The sequence below is a fragment of the Penicillium solitum genome, assembly GCF_028829755.1.
Source record: "Penicillium solitum strain IBT 25940 chromosome Unknown utg000003l_segment0_segment0, whole genome shotgun sequence".
Lineage (NCBI taxonomy): Eukaryota > Fungi > Ascomycota > Eurotiomycetes > Eurotiales > Aspergillaceae > Penicillium > Penicillium solitum.
The window spans coordinates 826984-845451 of record NW_027072123.1 but is presented as its reverse complement, the minus strand read 5'-3'; the positions used below and the strand labels follow the sequence as shown (position 1 = coordinate 845451).

At 45.4% G+C, this 18468-nt stretch overlaps 6 protein-coding genes across 6 annotated transcripts; 3 read left to right on the top strand and 3 right to left on the bottom strand.

Moving 5' to 3' along the window:
• Positions 1-250: 250 nt before the first annotated feature.
• N7455_004229 (uncharacterized protein) lies at positions 251-766 on the top strand (the record flags this gene model as incomplete). Its single annotated transcript, XM_065604717.1, has 3 exons — positions 251-370; positions 416-544; positions 569-766. The coding sequence occupies 3 exons, from the start codon at positions 251-253 to the stop codon at positions 764-766; spliced, it is 447 nt and encodes a 148-aa protein (XP_065461617.1).
• Positions 767-1534: 768 nt separating this feature from the next.
• N7455_004228 (uncharacterized protein) lies at positions 1535-2257 on the bottom strand (the record flags this gene model as incomplete). Its single annotated transcript, XM_065604716.1, has 3 exons — positions 1535-1618; positions 2022-2063; positions 2189-2257. The coding sequence occupies 3 exons, from the start codon at positions 2255-2257 to the stop codon at positions 1535-1537; spliced, it is 195 nt and encodes a 64-aa protein (XP_065461616.1).
• Positions 2258-5014: 2757 nt separating this feature from the next.
• N7455_004227 (uncharacterized protein) lies at positions 5015-6167 on the top strand (the record flags this gene model as incomplete). Its single annotated transcript, XM_065604715.1, has 3 exons — positions 5015-5322; positions 5392-5799; positions 5852-6167. The coding sequence occupies 3 exons, from the start codon at positions 5015-5017 to the stop codon at positions 6165-6167; spliced, it is 1032 nt and encodes a 343-aa protein (XP_065461615.1).
• A 705-nt stretch (positions 6168-6872) lies between these two features.
• N7455_004226 (uncharacterized protein) lies at positions 6873-7627 on the bottom strand (the record flags this gene model as incomplete). Its single annotated transcript, XM_065604714.1, has 2 exons — positions 6873-7015; positions 7087-7627. The coding sequence occupies 2 exons, from the start codon at positions 7625-7627 to the stop codon at positions 6873-6875; spliced, it is 684 nt and encodes a 227-aa protein (XP_065461614.1).
• A 4896-nt stretch (positions 7628-12523) lies between these two features.
• Positions 12524-12992, top strand: N7455_004225 (uncharacterized protein; the record flags this gene model as incomplete). The annotated part of the gene is made up of 2 exons (XM_065604713.1): positions 12524-12772; positions 12903-12992. Coding segments are annotated over 2 exons (339 nt in total), but the record flags the coding sequence as incomplete, so codon positions are not given.
• A 2044-nt stretch (positions 12993-15036) lies between these two features.
• Positions 15037-17785, bottom strand: N7455_004224 (DUF3435 domain-containing protein; the record flags this gene model as incomplete). Its single annotated transcript, XM_065604712.1, has 5 exons — positions 15037-16196; positions 16254-16645; positions 16780-17102; positions 17161-17413; positions 17469-17785. 5 exons carry the CDS (start codon positions 17783-17785, stop codon positions 15037-15039), a joined length of 2445 nt encoding a protein of 814 aa, XP_065461612.1.
• Between the last annotated feature and the right edge of the window lie 683 nt (positions 17786-18468).

Here is an 18468-nt window from a genome sequence, read left to right as displayed (position 1 = left end):
TGGCCCTCAACATCGTCAGGCTTGATCAGTTTTCCCGGCCAACCCGTTGACACTCCTCCTCTCAAATTTACTACCAAGCGCCCGCTGAAAATAAAAGCAAATTCTATTCAGAAGCTGACTGCGTTGATTGACTGATGTGGGGATCGTAAAACTCAGTCTATAGCCGTCTGCGTCTGCATATTCTATAAGAGATACCAAGGCTAGTTGGAAACAGTACTATCCAGATCCTTGACTTTCTCCTGTGGACAAAATGGACTCCCCAAACAGCTCGCCCGACCAGGAAAAGCAAGGAGAACAGCAGCCCAATGAATTGCCAATCCTTAATGATAAGGACAATAATGTGGAACCTTCTGATGATGTCCCTCCTTTGGTAAGTGAAACATTCGGGTTCAGATGCTTTGGCTGACAATAGTAGACTTCCCCTTTACAACACGAAGAAGAAACAAGACATACCTTGGCGACCGAGCCGTTTCAACCCACCTTGAAGGTGCTAGCAGACCTCGAATGCGACGATCCCAAATTTGCCTTTCCAGCAGCTCGACTTGTTAGACTCTATCGACGCCTATAGGAGTCGTGTGTATCCAAGCATATCGATGGCCAGAAGCTAGAGCAGAGCAATAAGAACTTGAAGGAGGCTGGTACACACCTAAGAAAAGAGAGGGACGGACTTCAGCTTCGCCACGACAAGCAGCTAGCTCGACTGCGCTTTTTTGAACATACACTAGAATCGTCTCGGGAACGACTGATTAACCTACTCGATGACTAGAACTACCCCTATAGTCCCAATTTGGCCGGGTTAACGGACGTCGCAAGAGAAGAGTAAGGAATTGCCTATTTCGGGTTGCCCTGTCCTATATTGGTAATATAGAAATACTACAAGCGGCGACGTAGTACAAGGGGAATTACACCGTATACAAAGTAGGTTATATATCCCTAAGGCTTTTAATAAGAAGGACACTAAATAGTTATTATTCATTATTGTGGTCTTTACTAAAATAAGTATACGAATAATCCTACTTAACTTAGATTAATCTCACTTATAATTACTCGATATATTATATACAAAAAAACGTAGGTCTAGGGATAGCGTCGGGGGAAGCCTAGTTAACAGAGAATGTCGAGAGACTCGAATACGGTAGAGATTCCGTACAAGGCCAAAGGGACAGTCGGAAGCTAGTCCCTATTGCACGGATAGTATACTAGGTAATTATACCTAGTAGCTGTCTACGTATCCGATAGAGATTCCCTATGGCCGTTTTAACCCGTGGTAGGAAGAACAGATCCTCTCCTATAGTCTTATTAGATATCCGGTCAAATTGTAGAAACCAAAATTCTATCTAGTACACCTCTTTAGGGAAAAGAAGCGCTAATATATAGAGGAAAATATCGCTAGCCCGAGTAGATTGGACAGAGGATCTAGACCTATCCACTTGAACCCGGATAGATTGTCGAGGGTAGGGTAAAAAAGGTATTCGATAAAGGAAGGCTCTTAAGTATGGTATTCTATAGGGTTATCTTTACCAAGGAAATCCTACTATAGATCATTAGGATTAGTAGCGAGATAGGGAGGCAGTGTCGGTATACTAATATTTATACCAGATAGTGTGAAGGTCAAGATCTAAATCGTGGTCTATTAACATTAGTGTAAGATATTATCAAGGCAACGGGAATAGACTATTGTTATTTATTCGTTCATTTCTATTATAAGACGAAAATACCTAAGTGTATAAAGATTTAACGTGGGCTAGGAGGGATAGAAAGCTAGAGGCTAAGCAGTTATTTTATTCCTCTCTTATTACACAGAATCAGGACAAACTAGGGGAATTTATAGCTAGATACTAAGTTATCGAATACGTTAAATATATTAATAGTGTGTACCGTTAGTACCTATCACCAACCCAACGAAAGTTCACTAGTAGTATAGGCTTATCTATCCTTAGGGATAGTATAAATAGATAACGGAAAATCAAATATCATTATTTCTGCCTATAAACGCTCTACTATATAGAGACTTTACTAACCCTTAGGCTCCTCGGCGGAGTAGGCTTAAAGATCGCTCGCCTCTAAGGCTAAAACAACACCATTACAAAGAGCCTAAACCGCTTATTTACGGTCCCACAATACTAAAACTTATTCATTACAGAGCTATAGAAGGATATCGCTATCTCTTACTAGCAAGTCATTTAACGCTTAAAGCTATCGCTACTCTTCCTCGAGTCGTATTTTCTCGGCCGATTTGATAACGTAGCATTGCCATAGACAAAAGTACAAGTTAAGTAATTTAAGGACTAGTATAGCGAGGGAGTTATTAAGGTTTACTACTTTATAAACTCCGCCGTAAGGGTACCGCGTATTCTTACTAGGATCTATTCAGTATTAGTGGGGCTTTCATTCCCTGCCGTGGGGGATATAACCGACCTTAGGTTCGATAGTTGTGCCGTTTATGACTTACTATGGTTGGTTTTCTAACTTAGGTTTATCTTCTAGAGCTTAGGATACTCGGCACTATCTCTTGGCCGGCCGATTAATAGGGGAAGGCGAAGTAGATGGTCTATTTTGGTCATCAAGATAAATTGGATCAGAATCTATACTTAAGGGGCATTTATAGCTAATAGTTCACGCGAGGCTACTATTATTTCTACTAGTACTTCCTTACCTAGGATCGACCGCACTTTCGTAGCCAGTGAATAGTTAGTTAAACTACTAATACTCGATCTCGCTAGCTACTTACCTCGAATTACTCACCTATATACAAAAAGGGAGAATAGATTAAACGTTGAAAAATTGTTACCGAAACTACTAAAGGTAGTTTACAAGTGTACCTATGATACGTTGATTGTTAGATATCAAGTAGACCTCGTTGAAACTTAACTGTGATATTAATTTGACTGCAAAACAGTTAGAACGCAGAAAAATAGATATACTACGTTTAAGTATAATATCGATACCAATTGACGTTGGTAACCGCGAATCTCCTATTATGATACGGACCTACCAGAAGTAGACTTCAATAGCTCTTCTAGGCTACTAATCCTTCTTAGTGATAGCACCAAAAGGTTCGATGAGTTTTTTATCATATTATTTTGTTTTGAATAGGCCTCCGAGTATTATTGTTGTTCCCCAGATCCTAAAGATCTCCTCAAAACTATAGTCCTCCTTCTACACACCACAAGCACGTTGACTGTGAGATATAAGGAAAACTTGTTCTTCGAGATTTTAGAGGCTTAAGCGAAAGCTTCATGAATTTAAATATACTTTTCTCAGTATCAGCCGATCAAAATCTCTCCCAGAGATACCTGCCGCCGCTTCCGAATTGGAACGTACACGACGATCAGCCGCCCTATCCCCAGAGGCGTCCCTAAATAACGTTAACAGATCATGAAAATAAGACAAAGGCACCCCGATCAGTTTTGATCCACTACCGCGAACATTCACAAAGCAGACTGAAACTAAACTCTTTTAGTTCCACAACCTGTCAGGTCGTCGTGCGAGAACAAAGAGCCTTCAGGTGGCCATTCCGTGCGAAACTCGTTTGTGAGGGAAGTTGAGAGACCGCACTACGTGGGCAAGTAACAAACTTTCGTCATTCATGAATTACATAGTTTGTACCGGATGCATGTAATAACTGCACAATTGAAACCGCTTGTCGTCTGGAGAATGCCCGGATCCTCGATATTCACGGCTCGGGCCAACCTAAATGCACCTAAGGGTATGTCGTAGTTTGGCTTCTTCACCAGGCAACCTCCGGTTTTGAAAAAAGCCCATTAGGGTAAACAGCTGTGGCGACATTGTGGGACATGCTGGTTGGACATTGATGTACCAGTGGAGCCGAATCATGAGGCTCCGAGTGAACCGTGACATCTTTGGCTTGATCCAACAGATGCAAAAATCGGGTGGCCCACACTTTTGCCCGACAGCGATAACGTCTACACTCAAAGCAAAGTAACTGCTTTGCAGCTAAGGAAATCTCCTGCTACGCTAGTGGATACACTAACAGAGGGCCCTGAAGCAGCTGAAAGCACAATACTCCATTTGTCCGGGAGTCAAGCGGCACAGTGTTTTGACAATGAATCCCGTCATCTCCCGCCCATATACACCGCTCACGGTGCAAGGGATCACCCAATACTTGGCCCAATACCCATTGTAGATAAGCAGGATTGAAGGCCATGATGAAAAAGTAAATTTATAAGCGTCTCGTTCCAATTACGAGGTTTGTATGTAAGCAGCTAGAGAAGACATAGATTGTGAGCTAGTATCTGCTACCATGTAGGAAGGGCACAGTATATATAAGCTTCCGAAAGTACACAGTAGGCTTTTCTTCTTGCTCTTTCGCCAGTACATGCCCATGCAGAAGAGGCTTGACTTAGCTAGTTCCCAGCACCCCTCATCTTGTTCCTGAAAAAGCGGTTATTATTTCCTGGGAGCTCTAGCCACATTTGTCGGGATACGCGCGAGGCATACACAATGAGTGGAGATACGATATGCGGGACTCACACGGCATCTGGTTTCACTGGGATGTATATGCGACTTTCCCCTTACAACTGGGCCTCAAGATCCAAGAAACCGGCAAATAATTCATATAGCAGTGTAGCAATAGAGCCTAGGGGACCCATTTTAAGGGGGAACATACCACATGTCGTATCCAGAGCCTTCGGTCTTGAAGCTCATGACCCAACACGCTCTTCAAAATGCCCTTAGGCGACTCGCAGTTTGCCAGCTATGCCATTCCGCGAATGCACGGTCCAAATGCACGGCCCACTGAATCCAAAGAGTGAACCAGAATGAGACATCCTTCTTGCAACCCACTGATCAGCGGTGTAGCGGTAGATACTGCATCGCAGTGCATTCTTCGACGTTTTGACTGATTCAAGAGAGAATTTCCACGTCAGCAGCCCTGACACGATGTAAGTATAGTTCCCATGATGAAGGCATATAAAGCTGGCGAGGAAACCCTGCGGAGATTGCGCAACATCAATACCCATTCGAATCTTTTTCTGCCTTTGTCATCAGCTCAATGTCCTCTGTCCTACCTTGGAACCCATTTGCTGTCTGCGGGATCCCTTATGGTGGTCCTGTGTCCTGTTGCGGGGTGACGAAGAAAGGCGAGCCATGCAAAAACTCTGTCAAGGTTCAAGACACCAAGATCGGCCATCAAAAGTTGATCACTCTCTCCAGAGAGCCATTTGACCTGTCAACTTTGCAGTCAAAGCTCTATGATATTGCTAGAGTCTTTTTCTGCGCGAGATGGCACCGTCAACGGCAGGCCGACCAAGTTGGCCAGCGGTGGTATAAAGCAGCCGTCCGCAACCAGGCGCGAGTGACGTATGGCTCTAGAGTTGCCGCTCCATCCATTGCGCATCCGGGCTAGTGTCAGATGTTGTTAGTGTCTAGGAGTCGCCCTGCACCAGACAACACCGACAGGTCACCTCACGGGCTCAGACAAGACCCACCGGTGCCGCTGTTAACCAACCCCGAGCCAGTGCAGCCATTCAATCTATTTATCACTTCCGTAATGCTGCGGACGAATAGTGTTCCATGGCATGTTTCGCTAGCTCAACCAGCGATCCTGACATCGGTCGCTAATATCTGGGCTGGCGTCCAAGACTTGACGCTCAAGGGTCTCACCCTAAGTGACGAGTTCGACGATATCCACTGTGTATTTTGTCTGGCCGAGGATGATGACCTTGCAAATAAATATGTGATCTTGCGCTGTCAGTGTAAGGCGCTTTCCCACCTGGCCTACGCGGAAGAGTGGCTGGAAAAACGAAGTACAGGTTTTGGGACGTCATGCTGTGTGTGGTAAGTAGGGCTGATTCTGATTATGCAATGCCCGAGGTGCTGATCAATACAGTCGAAACGAAGGGCCTTTAGACGCTTCGATTCGCCCACTACGAGTCCAATCGTCGGATGCTGAGACACATCATATGCGCACGGCAAGTGAATCATCTCCCGAGAGAGAACCTGCCACTATCACGAATTCATCACTAAATGACCCGAGTCAGAGCCAGTCGCGTCAGCGGTCAGTGGGACCCCAAGGGAGATCAGTTGAGCAGAGCGTGGAGGATGGCCCCTGTCGCTCGGCTAGGCTAGGAGCTCATCTACCACGACGCCCTTCTACGTCTGCACCACCCCGCCGGTCAGCACGACTAAATTCCACTCGAAGGTGATCTTGGTCACAGCGGAGGTGTGACACAGTCGGCATTGGGATTAGTATCAGAGAGCATAGCCATGATTTAGACCTTGGAGTAAGCTTAGAAATGATACAAATGAAGTCCTGAACGTTCAAAATCGCAGAGCACCAAAACCACGCGACCTTTTCATCTTTGCAAGTACTAGATGCCAATACACCCCCAAAACCTGTTGGCAGTTTCGCTTAATTTCGGATATTTTAAGATCGAAACCATATTCATACCTAACGGTGGTGGCCAAAGAATTGTAGACATGGATTTATCTCAGTGGAGCGTGTCGCGTCAAGACGGAGATTGTTGACAGAAGAAACACATCTCGGGCCGGCAAGAGACTCTGGCAAACTCCTATGCTGGTTAGGTTGACTCTCGGAATCACTATGTTGAATCTGGGAAACTCAAAAGCATTTCTAGGATGTCAAGGATATACATTAAGCATGCGGAACGGATGGAGATATGATCCGCACGGGACCCACATGGTGTACATGGGTTCCCCTGAACGCGAGGAAGCTACCTTTCTTTTGCTTCCTCGCGCTACGTCTTGTATCTGGAGTCAACTATAGTTGTTTTTAATATTGATTATTCATCTTGAAACACTATCCACCTCTATGTATACGTGAGACCCCGCCAACCCCGACAACAAAGACAACAAAGACACCATGACCTCCAAGTCCAACAATGGGAATCCTAACGCTCGAGGAGCAGAGGAAGTAGAACGGAGAGGACGGACAAAATCAACGCACTGAGCAATCGCGCACACTTCGTGCCATCTTTGCCCATAGCTTGCTTTTCATATGACTTGGACGAATGATGTGGTTTGTCTTCATATCCTGGTTCAAAAGTGTAACCCTGCAACCGTTTTTTATGTCCCTGCCCTTGCAGGCTGGACCATACCACCTACCAAGCGCATGTGGATGCGGTCTGTAGTCAGGATCCCATTTCGCGATATCGGATGACCGAAGTTCCTTTATCGCCGGATATCTGTAGTAACAGTATTCCGAGTAGACTCCTTGCTTTGTGTTGGTGAAAACCTTTTCCAAAGGTAGCTTTACCGATTCATGACATTCAATAACATCGTAAATATTCAAGGTAATGCCAGACGGGAATTGCACCTCATATCTATTCTTGTCATATTTCCAGCCATCCCGAAGAGCGGCAAAGAACTTTTCACTTTCGTATCTGAGATCGCCTGAATAATCACCTGCGATAAGAGCAAGGTAGAGACGGGTTGACGATTTTCTGGGCCGATAGGCGCTCAAGTTATGGCCAATAAGAACTGGAGAACATCCATCAAATGTCAGAGCAAACTCCAGCCAACTAGTATTTTTGAAGATCTGTTTCCAGAGGATAGAACTGGTGTTTATGATGTTTTCGACATCTGCTGGCGTCAGAAAGTCCTTGATACTTAACCAAATATCAAGTGGGGTTTCAAAGAGCTTCATTGTGAATGACTGGCCCTGGTGCCGGTGTTGATCCAGATCGTACCAGGGAAAGTATTTATAACCCACAGCGCTATTTCAGAAATGCCTTAATCTTACAAAATAACAAGCAAGAGTCCTGCATTTTTGTCAGGCCCTCCGAAATGCACCTATACCTGTGGTTATAGAGCTGGTCAATAACAGAATCTATCCTCCGGAAAGTTGCGGTGGCCTAATTCCTTACCCATCCGAACCTCCCTTATTTGCACCCTAGCTCAAATAGATATTTTCCATAGGCGAGAAAACATGCTGTTGATGTTCAGTGGTTGTCATGTTCAACGTTCCGAACGTTAACATCAATTTTCTGACACCATTCACCACCCATACATCGCCAAAGGTTGTTATCTGAGAATGTTCAGCGAATGTATCAGCATGATACTACCAGGCTGTTGTGCCCCAGTGCTACAGGAAGCACAAACAAGACTCCGCCGGTCGCTTTTTTCTTTATTAGCTGAATCACGACGGGATAGCAACCCACGAGATATCGGAAATGCTACGCCCTTCCACATGTCCCTATTCACTACCAATTCCAATCTAGCAGCCATGTTGCTCCCGGGAATACACTTTAAATCAATTGGTGGTTCGGGCAACACGTGGATATGGCAACTGGATTGAGACATCGTTGATTGGATCGTCTTGATCTACGTACCGTGATTGAGGCAACAAATTAACATCCGCAGTCCTCCTGGGAGCCGGCGCCGATGTTGCTAACCCGCGGAAACTTGACAGCAGATATCTTTTTCATGGTGGACATCAAGCATTCAAATGCTCATGATTGTCCCATTGTGGAAGCTATTACACCCTTATTTTCCTCTTGCCAGTGCAGCACCATCACCAGCAAGAAGGAATCATCATGGACCACAAGCTGTCATAGGTATCAAAGGGTCCAATACCCCAGACATAGAAGAAAACAATGGACTCACATGGCAAACTGGTATCGTTATCTTAGATCCCCTTCTCGAGGAATTCATCGGCTGACAATCTATCTCGTGGAGGCAATGAACCGACTAAAAGCTTCCGTCGGGTTGTTGGCCAGTTTATCCTCGGAAATCGCGGCCACACAAGCCAGGTTTTACAGCCATCTGTTGACCAGTCCAGTGGCTCTATAGCTACAGAGTTAGCTACTTCTGTTGTTAGCTCGAGGGACTATATGATCACTCCAAGCGCCATAAAGGCTGAAAGCCACAACTTGCCCCCTCTGAACGTGAAAAAGAGACCAGCGGAATCCCCAACCTTTTCACGAAAGCGACGTCGACATTCATACTCCAGCTCTCAAATACTAGGCCGCTCGCAGACTTGTGTATCGAAAGAGACTCCCAAGCCTTACAAAAATTAGCAGGCGAATGATAAATAATACAATTCAATACCTACAAATACTATCTGACCACATCTTGATCTCCGACACCATTTTGTTTAGGGAGTGGGCCACTATATATCTCGCCACCCAATTGCTACAAAGCTGGTACAAATATATCATTGCGAGGTAGGAGATGGAATCAGACGCCGTATCCAAGTGTACTTTGCCACCGATACAGCCAGAAGAGAAGTGCACGAAGTGTGCTGCCGCGGATACGGACGAGCTGTATGATTAAGAGGTTACTCCTTTACTACCTCGTTGGCTATCTTTTGATAGAATAGCTGGCCCTTTTAGAAATGGACGAGCAAATATAGTGTTTTGCAACTAAGGGACAGTATTTAAGATCTTGTTAAGCTTCTAGTCTATCAGTCCGCGGACAAAGAACATTCAGGTGCGGAGACCACTCGACAAGCAAAAATAAATATATATAAGCCAGCTGCATCTTGATCTCCAAATAATGCAATAGCGACTAAAGATGCCTAGAGTACATGTATGTACCAGAAAAATCGGAATTGGAAGGATGAAGCAATAGCATTCTTCAAAATGCTATTGCCTTGAATATCAATTCCAGCCACTCTTTGGTTATTCAGCCCGCTTCACTCGTAGAGATGCAAATTTTTGTGCTTTACCATCTACAATAACTGGACCATTTTTGCCGTTCTGTTAATCGGCTCATGACTGCTGGTCCTTACAATTCGGCTATTTGGCGGTCATTCTGTGTCTAAATGTCTGCATATTCATTCAGATGAACCAATATAGAACAGCTTGGCCCTATCATTGGTAAGACAAGAAAATCAGAGCGCCGGGGCCCAATCAGCTGTGCCAGTATTCGTCCGAGAATTGTGAGAGAGCGACTCGCCGTGCTAAAAAGCCAGCTTCCAAGCCAAAGGCATACCTAACCATAACCAAGTCCACCGAATTCTCTCTCTTCACCTGGAAAACATGGTCGTTGCAGCGTTAACTAGATGCTGGTTGTATAGAAGTTGCGAGTGGTCATTATATGGCCATATAAGTGGAGCTCTGTGCAACGTAATAATTACAGGCAAGTTTACCACTTCATAAGCCTACCAATTATTGTAATAACCACACCATGCCTGATCCGGTGCGCTCGTCGACTCATAAGCGAAACATAAGGCCGCCGTTACAAAGAAGCTACCGTAGACTCTGACTTATTTGACAGCTTCTGTCTTTATTTTTGGCGCGTTGTCGGTCCTAGGGAAACTAGAATTTGTCCGTGGATAGTATTCCCTAGCGCTATGTAGGGTAATAAGATCCTGAAGAAGTTGAGTTTTGAGCAGTGCGGTCATCTGTTAATTCGCATCGAGTTTCTAATTAGCTCGAGACTTAGCTTTATGATGGCTGATAGTTTATTGTCAGTTATAAAAGGATACACATGCCGTTAATGGTTTATATATAAGCTCTATGGCTAATCGGCCTTATCTTACGACTATCAGTCGATGCTAGTATCTCCTATCACGACCGAGAGTCGAATCCCTAATACCGCACGTACAAAACAACCGAATTGCACTTTCTCTCTTAGTTCTTACGTTTTGAATCCGAGAGAACACCGCCCTGTCATCATGTCATCCAACCTACCCAAAGACAACATGATATATGACCTTGGCACTATCAAAGCTCAATATTAGCTCCCTATTTCGATATCGGCCCCCACTACCCGCGAGAGTTATACAGCGGCCACCACGAATTTAATAGGACCTCACCGCCGCGGTAGATTAAAGGTTATCACGGGACCTCCTAAAAGCCTTTGCCTACCCCACTTGTGTGGCCTAGAGAAGATCGTATCCGTCCTGATTGTAAGATAGGAGTCACCGTAGGATACCTATCGGAAAGTTATTACGTATAAGAATACTAGTAAAGTTACAATTACTACACGCCGCACTCGCCTATCTCGTATTGTAGCTATCCGGACATACGGGAAAGACAATACTCGAAGATTAATATACAGATTCGGACGTCTAGAACATAGGAACGTTCTCTCCTTACATAAATGCTATATACACGAAGATCTCGCGTCCTTCCTAGTTGATGACTTACTGCTAACGCTGGCGCATGTTGTCGCTTTTCCGTCTATTTATCCTAGCGAGATAGAATTAGGATCTATTATCTACCAGGTTGGTCCCTCATGCCCTTCGATAAGCTGTTCTGATATTTTAGATCCTAGATAGCGCCTGCTACTTATCTTTATTTAGCCTTGCGCATTAATCACTAGCCTATAGTGATATATTATTTGGCATTGACGGGATCATCAAGATAGGTTTATTAACCGCCGTATCCTTATATTATCTGACTAACATTTCGCAGCAAGTTTAGACCTTTATATAGATTGCACGCTAAAGCAATCTAAAATAGTATATATTGCGGCTCTTCCGTCGATAATAATACGGCTTATACAGAAAAATAGCAAAGATCAAGGCGTTGTTAGCGTGAATGATCTAGAGCGATGGCTAATCGATTCTGCCGCCGTAGAGTTTTTGTCCGCTACCGAGACAGCAGAATCAATCAGGTCGCTAAGAAATGTGAGTTCTCCTAGCAAGGTATCGTGTTTCGCTAATATCCAGTAGCAACCCCTATTGGCGGAGAAGCACCGCCCAAACGATGATCTGGTGGTTCTCGCAAGAGCAGCTCTGCTCTCCAGTAGCTTGAATTGCATTTACGACCCCGGCTCTAAAAAGTGCTAAGGGACAAGATCTGGTACGCAACTCAGATATTCGCGAATCCTTGTCATAGTCGTAGGCTTCACCAATAAGCAACATTTCACGCGTCTCCTAGAGTTATCTTACCACTTATTAGGGTACTTTGTTTCTTCCTCGACATAATCCATTGTTTTTGCACAAATCCTTCTAATGTTGCGTTCTAGTGAACTTAATACTACATAATTAACGTTACATTGCTAGTGAAAGATCAAGGTTAACATTGAATACCGTAGGGACTTCTAGTGACATAGACAACCTTTGAAGAGCCGAGTACAAAGAATTTCATGCGGGCAATCTCCACACGATAATAAAACCTCATGTATTCTTTTGGAGGAGCTCACAATTTTCCTACTAAAAATAAACTTAGCTCTTCAAAGCCCAATTCTTGAGATCGCAACGGTACTGAATTGCTAGACATCCATGATAGATGAATTTTAAGCAGCCAGAACGCAAGAAGTAGGGCAGGGAAACAGCCAGATTTCAGAAGTACGTATGTATGTCGCTTGCAGACTTCAACCAATGGTGAATACTGGGATGCTGAAACAACTGGTGAGCAACGGCATTCAGGGGCTATGTCTCCAGCTTTTATTACCCCCAGCGGCCGGTTAGTGATCGTCTTTAACACTCCAAAGTTGAGTTGGAAAGAGCCAGTACCAGTTAGTTCATTTTACCACTAGCAAACTAAAAGGTTGGTTGGCGTACGAGCTATCCACGCTGACTCTATAGTTTCTTGCCCCCATCTAAATATCCTCGGGAGCATAACGTATTTATAAAGACCTTCCCTCAGATTCCATCGGCATTCATGTTTACACAGAACACATCACTTTGGGGTTGTTATTTGCAACACCCACCACAAATGCCATACATTACATTACTGCTCTTTTCTTGACAGCCTCCCTCCTGGGAATGGTAGCTGCCACTAGGAACCCAGTCCATCGATATGCACAACTCTGTGCTTGCGGACAGCCCGGCTGTCGTGCTAGTAACCTTGGCAGGAAGGTATCTACGGCGATTACATTGGTTTATGTGTGCCATTGGGTAATTACGATACAATCCGCTCCGTGAGCGTTGAGTCTGTCGAATCAGGATGCACTCGTACGTCCCGGCAATTTTTAGACTGTATATTACCACTAACAAATCTTTAGTGTACATTTACAGGAATCTATAGTGTCATTCTGAACCGATTGAGGTTCCTCTTATAAAATGCGTCAGTGGCGAACACGAGTATAAAATGTACAAATTGGTATGCGATGACTGAGATGTACTTCCCAGGAAGTGGTAGCCAATCGAACACATAACTGGGAGATATGGAAGGCTGCATTGAACTGTATTGTATTTACCTGCTCTGTCTCATATGCACCCCAACTTATGCAAGAGGGAGTTTTCGAGACCCGCACTACAACCGAGAAAATCACAGGGAGATAAACCAGTCAGAAATTCCAGCAAATTAACTTCTCAAAATGTCAAAATGGCCTCCTCGAACTTGATTTGAGCAAATTAACATTTGGTTTCTTGATACACCAAACGCACTTGACCGTCCCAGGTTGACCATCCATGAGTGTTGGTTGTGGAGGATTGAAAGAGGCCTGCTATCATGTGCATAAGCTGACAATTCATTGAATTGTTTTCCTTTGAAGGCTCCTCAACGTTAGTCAATATTATCGGCAATGGAAGTCGTTTGAAATGTTGCCGCATCCCTGGCTTTGTGCTCTAAAATTCCTCGTGAAGCGTTCTTTTCAGTAGACGCAATGTTTCTTTTTATTATAAGCTGCCCCCCTCATTTACTGTATCTTTTTGCTATCCGAGAATTGACACACAAATTAGTGGCTCAATGAAAGGCCGAAAACCAATGTCAATGACAACTTTAGAGGCGTTGTTCTTCTGATATATATCTCTACAGTACTGATCATGAATATAAATAGTTGTAACTTTTCCAGCCTCCATCAATTGTCACAGCCATTACTCGCACTGGAATCGCCCCAAGTGCTCTCCGGCCAGACTGTCAAAGTGCCAAAAATCACTTTGAGCTGGTACTACTACTGCGTGATGGATGGTTCTGAACCACCACAGAAAAAGGGCACTCGCTATGAGCACACGCTTACGTAAAATTACTACCAGCCCCTCCGGGACGAACCCAGACTGATTTGATCATTGGGTAGCGCGTACTTTGCGCGTGAAGCGTAACCTTGCCTATTCCTTGTAGCTCACTGGGTTCTAACGCTATCAAATTTACATTGTATGTCCGCATTCTATTCAAATTACCGTGATAAAATCTAAAGAAAATGTAGTCTTGATATAGATAATATGCAAAAGTAATAGTCCTTACAAAAACCTAATAGATAGTAAGACAGAAGGCATTTTTATTACTGGTCTTCTGAAGAAAGAAACAAACAGAGCTCAAATTAGTATTTCGAAGATACCTCACTTTTAGATCGGGATGGGCTCAAGGTAAGCTCAGGGTAAGCTCAGGGTAAGCTCAGGGTTGGCTCAGGGTTGGCTCAGGGTAAGCTCAGGGTAGGCTCAGGGTGGGCTCGAGATAAGCTCAGGGTAGGCTCAGGGTAAGCTCAGGGTAGGCTCAGGGTAAGCTCAGGGTAAGCTCAGGGTAGGCTCAGGGTAGGCTCAGGGTGGGCTCGGGGTAGGCTCAAGATAGGCTCAGGGTAAGCTCAGGGTAGGCTCAGGGTAGGCTCAGGGTAGGCTAAGCTGTGGCAAAATTGGACTCAACTCCGATGGGGGGAAATTCTGTAAGTTCCCCGCACTGTATTGTCACACTTGGTTATCTGTTACCCGTCACTCATCGCTCTATGTTTTGTATGGTAACCTTGCACCATACCGGAAGAATATGCTGTAATACACCGTAATCGTGCCACGCGCCAACATAGCTTTCAATACGGGAGGGTGTTGATGGCCTTTGGGGCGATTACATAGATCATGGACCAATTTAATAGATCCTCAGATCAATTGTCTTTTCAATCTAGTCCTTAGCTGTGGTACTATACTACAGTTTCATGATTCGGACTCGTAGTTGGCAGCTGCCTGTATGTTTAAGAGCACGACATGACAAAGGAGGCACATATGACGATACCCCGTTCCTTCCACCAACATGACGTCTTTTACCCGAAATTGGCCAGGTTTATGGAGGCGAAAATCAAACATTCTTGTTACACGGCAAAGACCAGCTCTACCAAAATTTAAACGAGGCTATATGTCCCAACCAAGATAAAAAGTATCGCACCCATAACCCTGAACTACGAAATTCTCCGATAACATCTTCACGAAGTGAGGAAACGGAAACTTCTTCCTATTCATGTCAGACCAAGGGCTGTTTTAGAAGAGCGGGAGACAGTCCCATGCACCCTTTCCGCATGATTCAGTAGCGCGGACTTTGACTCCAACTTCTCCCCGCAAATAGAGCACTCACAGTGCATGTCATTTGAAAACGGCTTGATATGCCTGTTGACGAAGTGTCGGCTCAGAGATCCAGGGTTCTTGTACATCCACAAGCGCTCTCTTTGTGGCAGACTAGGGCTACCAAGGCAAATGAAGCAGATCGTTGGTCTCTCTGTTGGAGATTTAACGCAAACCGAAGCGATAGCCTTCGAAAACGTATCGTCGCTCTTATCTGAAGCGGTTGGATTCTGCCTTTTAGGCAGGGGGGCAGCTGGTGGCATATCGACATCATCGGCGGAGCGTTTTTGGGTGACACGACGCCGCGAGGGTGCACCCTCTTCTGCATCGCATACCGCAATCACTGCATTGATCGCAGCAATTCGACGCTCATATTCTTTCTCGATCGTCGTACCAGGCATCGTCAGGACAGTGTCAATAAGTGTCATATGCTGCGGTGTCATGTAGCCTGTTCGCTCCAGCGCAACCAATACTTCTTCGTCAACAACCTTTCCGGAAAGTTGCCGTTCGCTGTCGATCACTGGCTGCTCGTTCTTGTAACGCTCCAGGTTCTCACGAATCAAGAGGTTCCGTTGCCGCCCTTTCTCATTCCGCAGTTGCTTAACTGAGCGATCATACTGCTCGTCTGCATTATCAAACTTTTGCCATAGCTTTTTCACTCTCTTCTCTTGAGCTTTCCGTCGCTTGCGGATCGTTCGGGGTTGAGGGAAGTTCCTCCGCACAAGATTCTCACCAAACTCCCGCTGTAATGCAGCCTGGGCATTTTCATATGTGCGCTTTTTAGCATCTCGGTCTTGTTTCCGCACCTGCTTCCTCTCTTCTAGAGTGCGGACACGTGGAATGTCATTGATACAGCTTGAATCCTCTAGTCGATAGGGTCTGCGGGGATCGATGGACCGACTCATCGAGCAGGCAAACCGCAGGAGCTGCTTCTGAGCGGGCAGGCCCCGTACAATTGCCTGGGCATCTACATGAATACCCACGCTGTAGTGTCGAACAAACGTATCGATACTAGCATGCTGCAGCATAACGTTCTGTAGTTCATTGGACACATCCGCTGATTAAGAGGAAAGCATTAGTCTGGGGATACCATCATGCACGTTGTTTCACTCACGACTGTCGTTGAACGCTTTTGCTGCACCGTATCGGAGGCAATATGGCTTCGCGACTTCTGCGAAGCCCGTAATTTCACCACCTCGTTTCATTCGGTAACTCAGCCATCCCCTAGTAAGTCTTTCTTCTAGTGCGATTCGAATCCCATTAGGCTCGCGTAGTGCTTGGCAAAACACGTTTTGACTGAGAATTTCGTCTTTCAATTTTAATTCCTGCTCACCAAGTCCATGGAGGACCCGAAGACGGTACAGTTTCTCAGGGTTGTCCATCACAGGGCCGTCTTTGGACAGACTTTTGAATGCGCCAATCCTAAAGAGGATACCTAGCAGAAAGACATGAGGACTGAGAACCAGGGTGGGATCAAAGATGATTTCCGGAATTGGGAACGTATTCCTATTTCAAAATGGTAAGCAAGCTTTGACTGGATCCGTTGGCAGAAGAACTTCGGCATATAGAGTTGCGCAGAGAAAACAGCCATAAAGTGAAAGGGGAAGGAAAGGAAGCAAAAAGAGAGGGGACGTTCTTACGATTCTTTCTCGCCAAGAAATGTTTTTGTGAATTCCGGCCTCAAATAAATGAAAAGTCGGGGCCGTCCACCATTTGGATCTCGAACTAAGGTCAGCTTGAGGTCCTGGAAGCGAAGTTTCAATAGTGCCCCCGGACGGCTACCGGTGATAGCGGCTAGCTGGCAGAAAAGAAGGAGTTGTATCCGGTACCAGCCACAAGGAAAGGTCATTTCTGTTGTGGATAGGATCACTCGCGCAAACTCGGCCACATCTTCGACATACATCGTCGCTTTCGGTCGACCTTTCAGAGAAAGACCTTTTTCTGTCGCAACTATCGCAAGCACCTATAGAAAGTCAGCCGCGTCAACTGATATTGATATCGATACTCAATCGGAATCTCACGTCACGGATCTTAACATGGACATCTTTGCTGAGCTCATGTCCAACCTCGGCCTTGTAGATCAGATGCCACCACTTCCAAAATGCATCGAGCGTGCTTTTGGTTTTCACTCCCGCGGTGCGACGACGTCCGTCCTTTCCCCGTCGCTGGTCACACCGCCATGAGAAGAGAGCCTTGAGGAAGCGGACCGTCTCCTCGTTATCAGAAAGCCAAGACAAACATTCCACAGGATCGCGCTTGGTGCCCTTGCAGAACCTAGAACAATCAGCGAACCAAGCAAGGTAGGGGGGATCTTGAAGTGAAGTCTCACTCGTCCCAGAAATGCTGCGCCTCATCCAATCTCTCTTGGGTTTTCGGGCTGTAGCGTTTCTGTCGAAGCTGGGAAACATCAAGAGACTCGGCCTCGTGGAGGTAATATTCGGGTGGAAGTTGCTCCTCTTCATCTTCCGATGCTAGGTCATCTTCGGACTCAACTTCAGACTCAGACTCGGATTCGCTGCTTGAGTCGAAGACACTGGGTGCGGTGGAGGAGGAATCAGTGTCGGAAGCGTGGTCCGAAAGAATCTCAGAATGGCCTGGGCTAATATCGCTCTCATCCCCGGACGGAATAGAACCACGAGATGCCATGGCAGGAGGAGATGGGTGCTATCGAAGAAGGTACAAGGAAGAAGGCAAGTCAGAGACATGGAATTGGTAGAAACCGGTTCTCTTTTCACACCTGAGTGGTCGTGCCATTGAAGAGACCGACCTGAGAGTGGAAGGGTTGCTTGGTGGCAAGAAAAAACTTTTGTCGGGGTCATGGCCGTTGATATTTATAAAATCTGAAGGAAGGAGGGAACCAAGGAGGGGAGCCATCTTCGGTTCCTCTCCTTCAGGAGGATGGCTGAGGGTGGGGCGGCGGCGGCGGTTGCTATAGCAGAAGGGGCCTTTGTTCGGGCCAGGTACCAGGCACAGCCAACGCAAAGCATGAGTGGCAGTAGAGAGAGTCGGCCGTCGGCATTGAGGCACGTGATGCCAAGCCCAGAGACGGTGAGTAGAAGGCTTAAAACGGCCTCCGAGGCGGCCATTTCTGGCCTCCCATTCACCGTCTCATACTTATGTGTAGTATTACTTTATATTTAAAGGATCTATATCTTATATAGAATATAGTAAGGTCTTCTACTTTTAGTATTAGTTAGATCCGATAGAATCCTTACTAAATATTAAGCTTCGTATAGATCTTCGCTTTACTTATTTATTAAATTACTTTATTAATTAATAGTAGAGGGTAGTAATCTTTCTTTATAATTATATTTAACTTTCTAAAATCG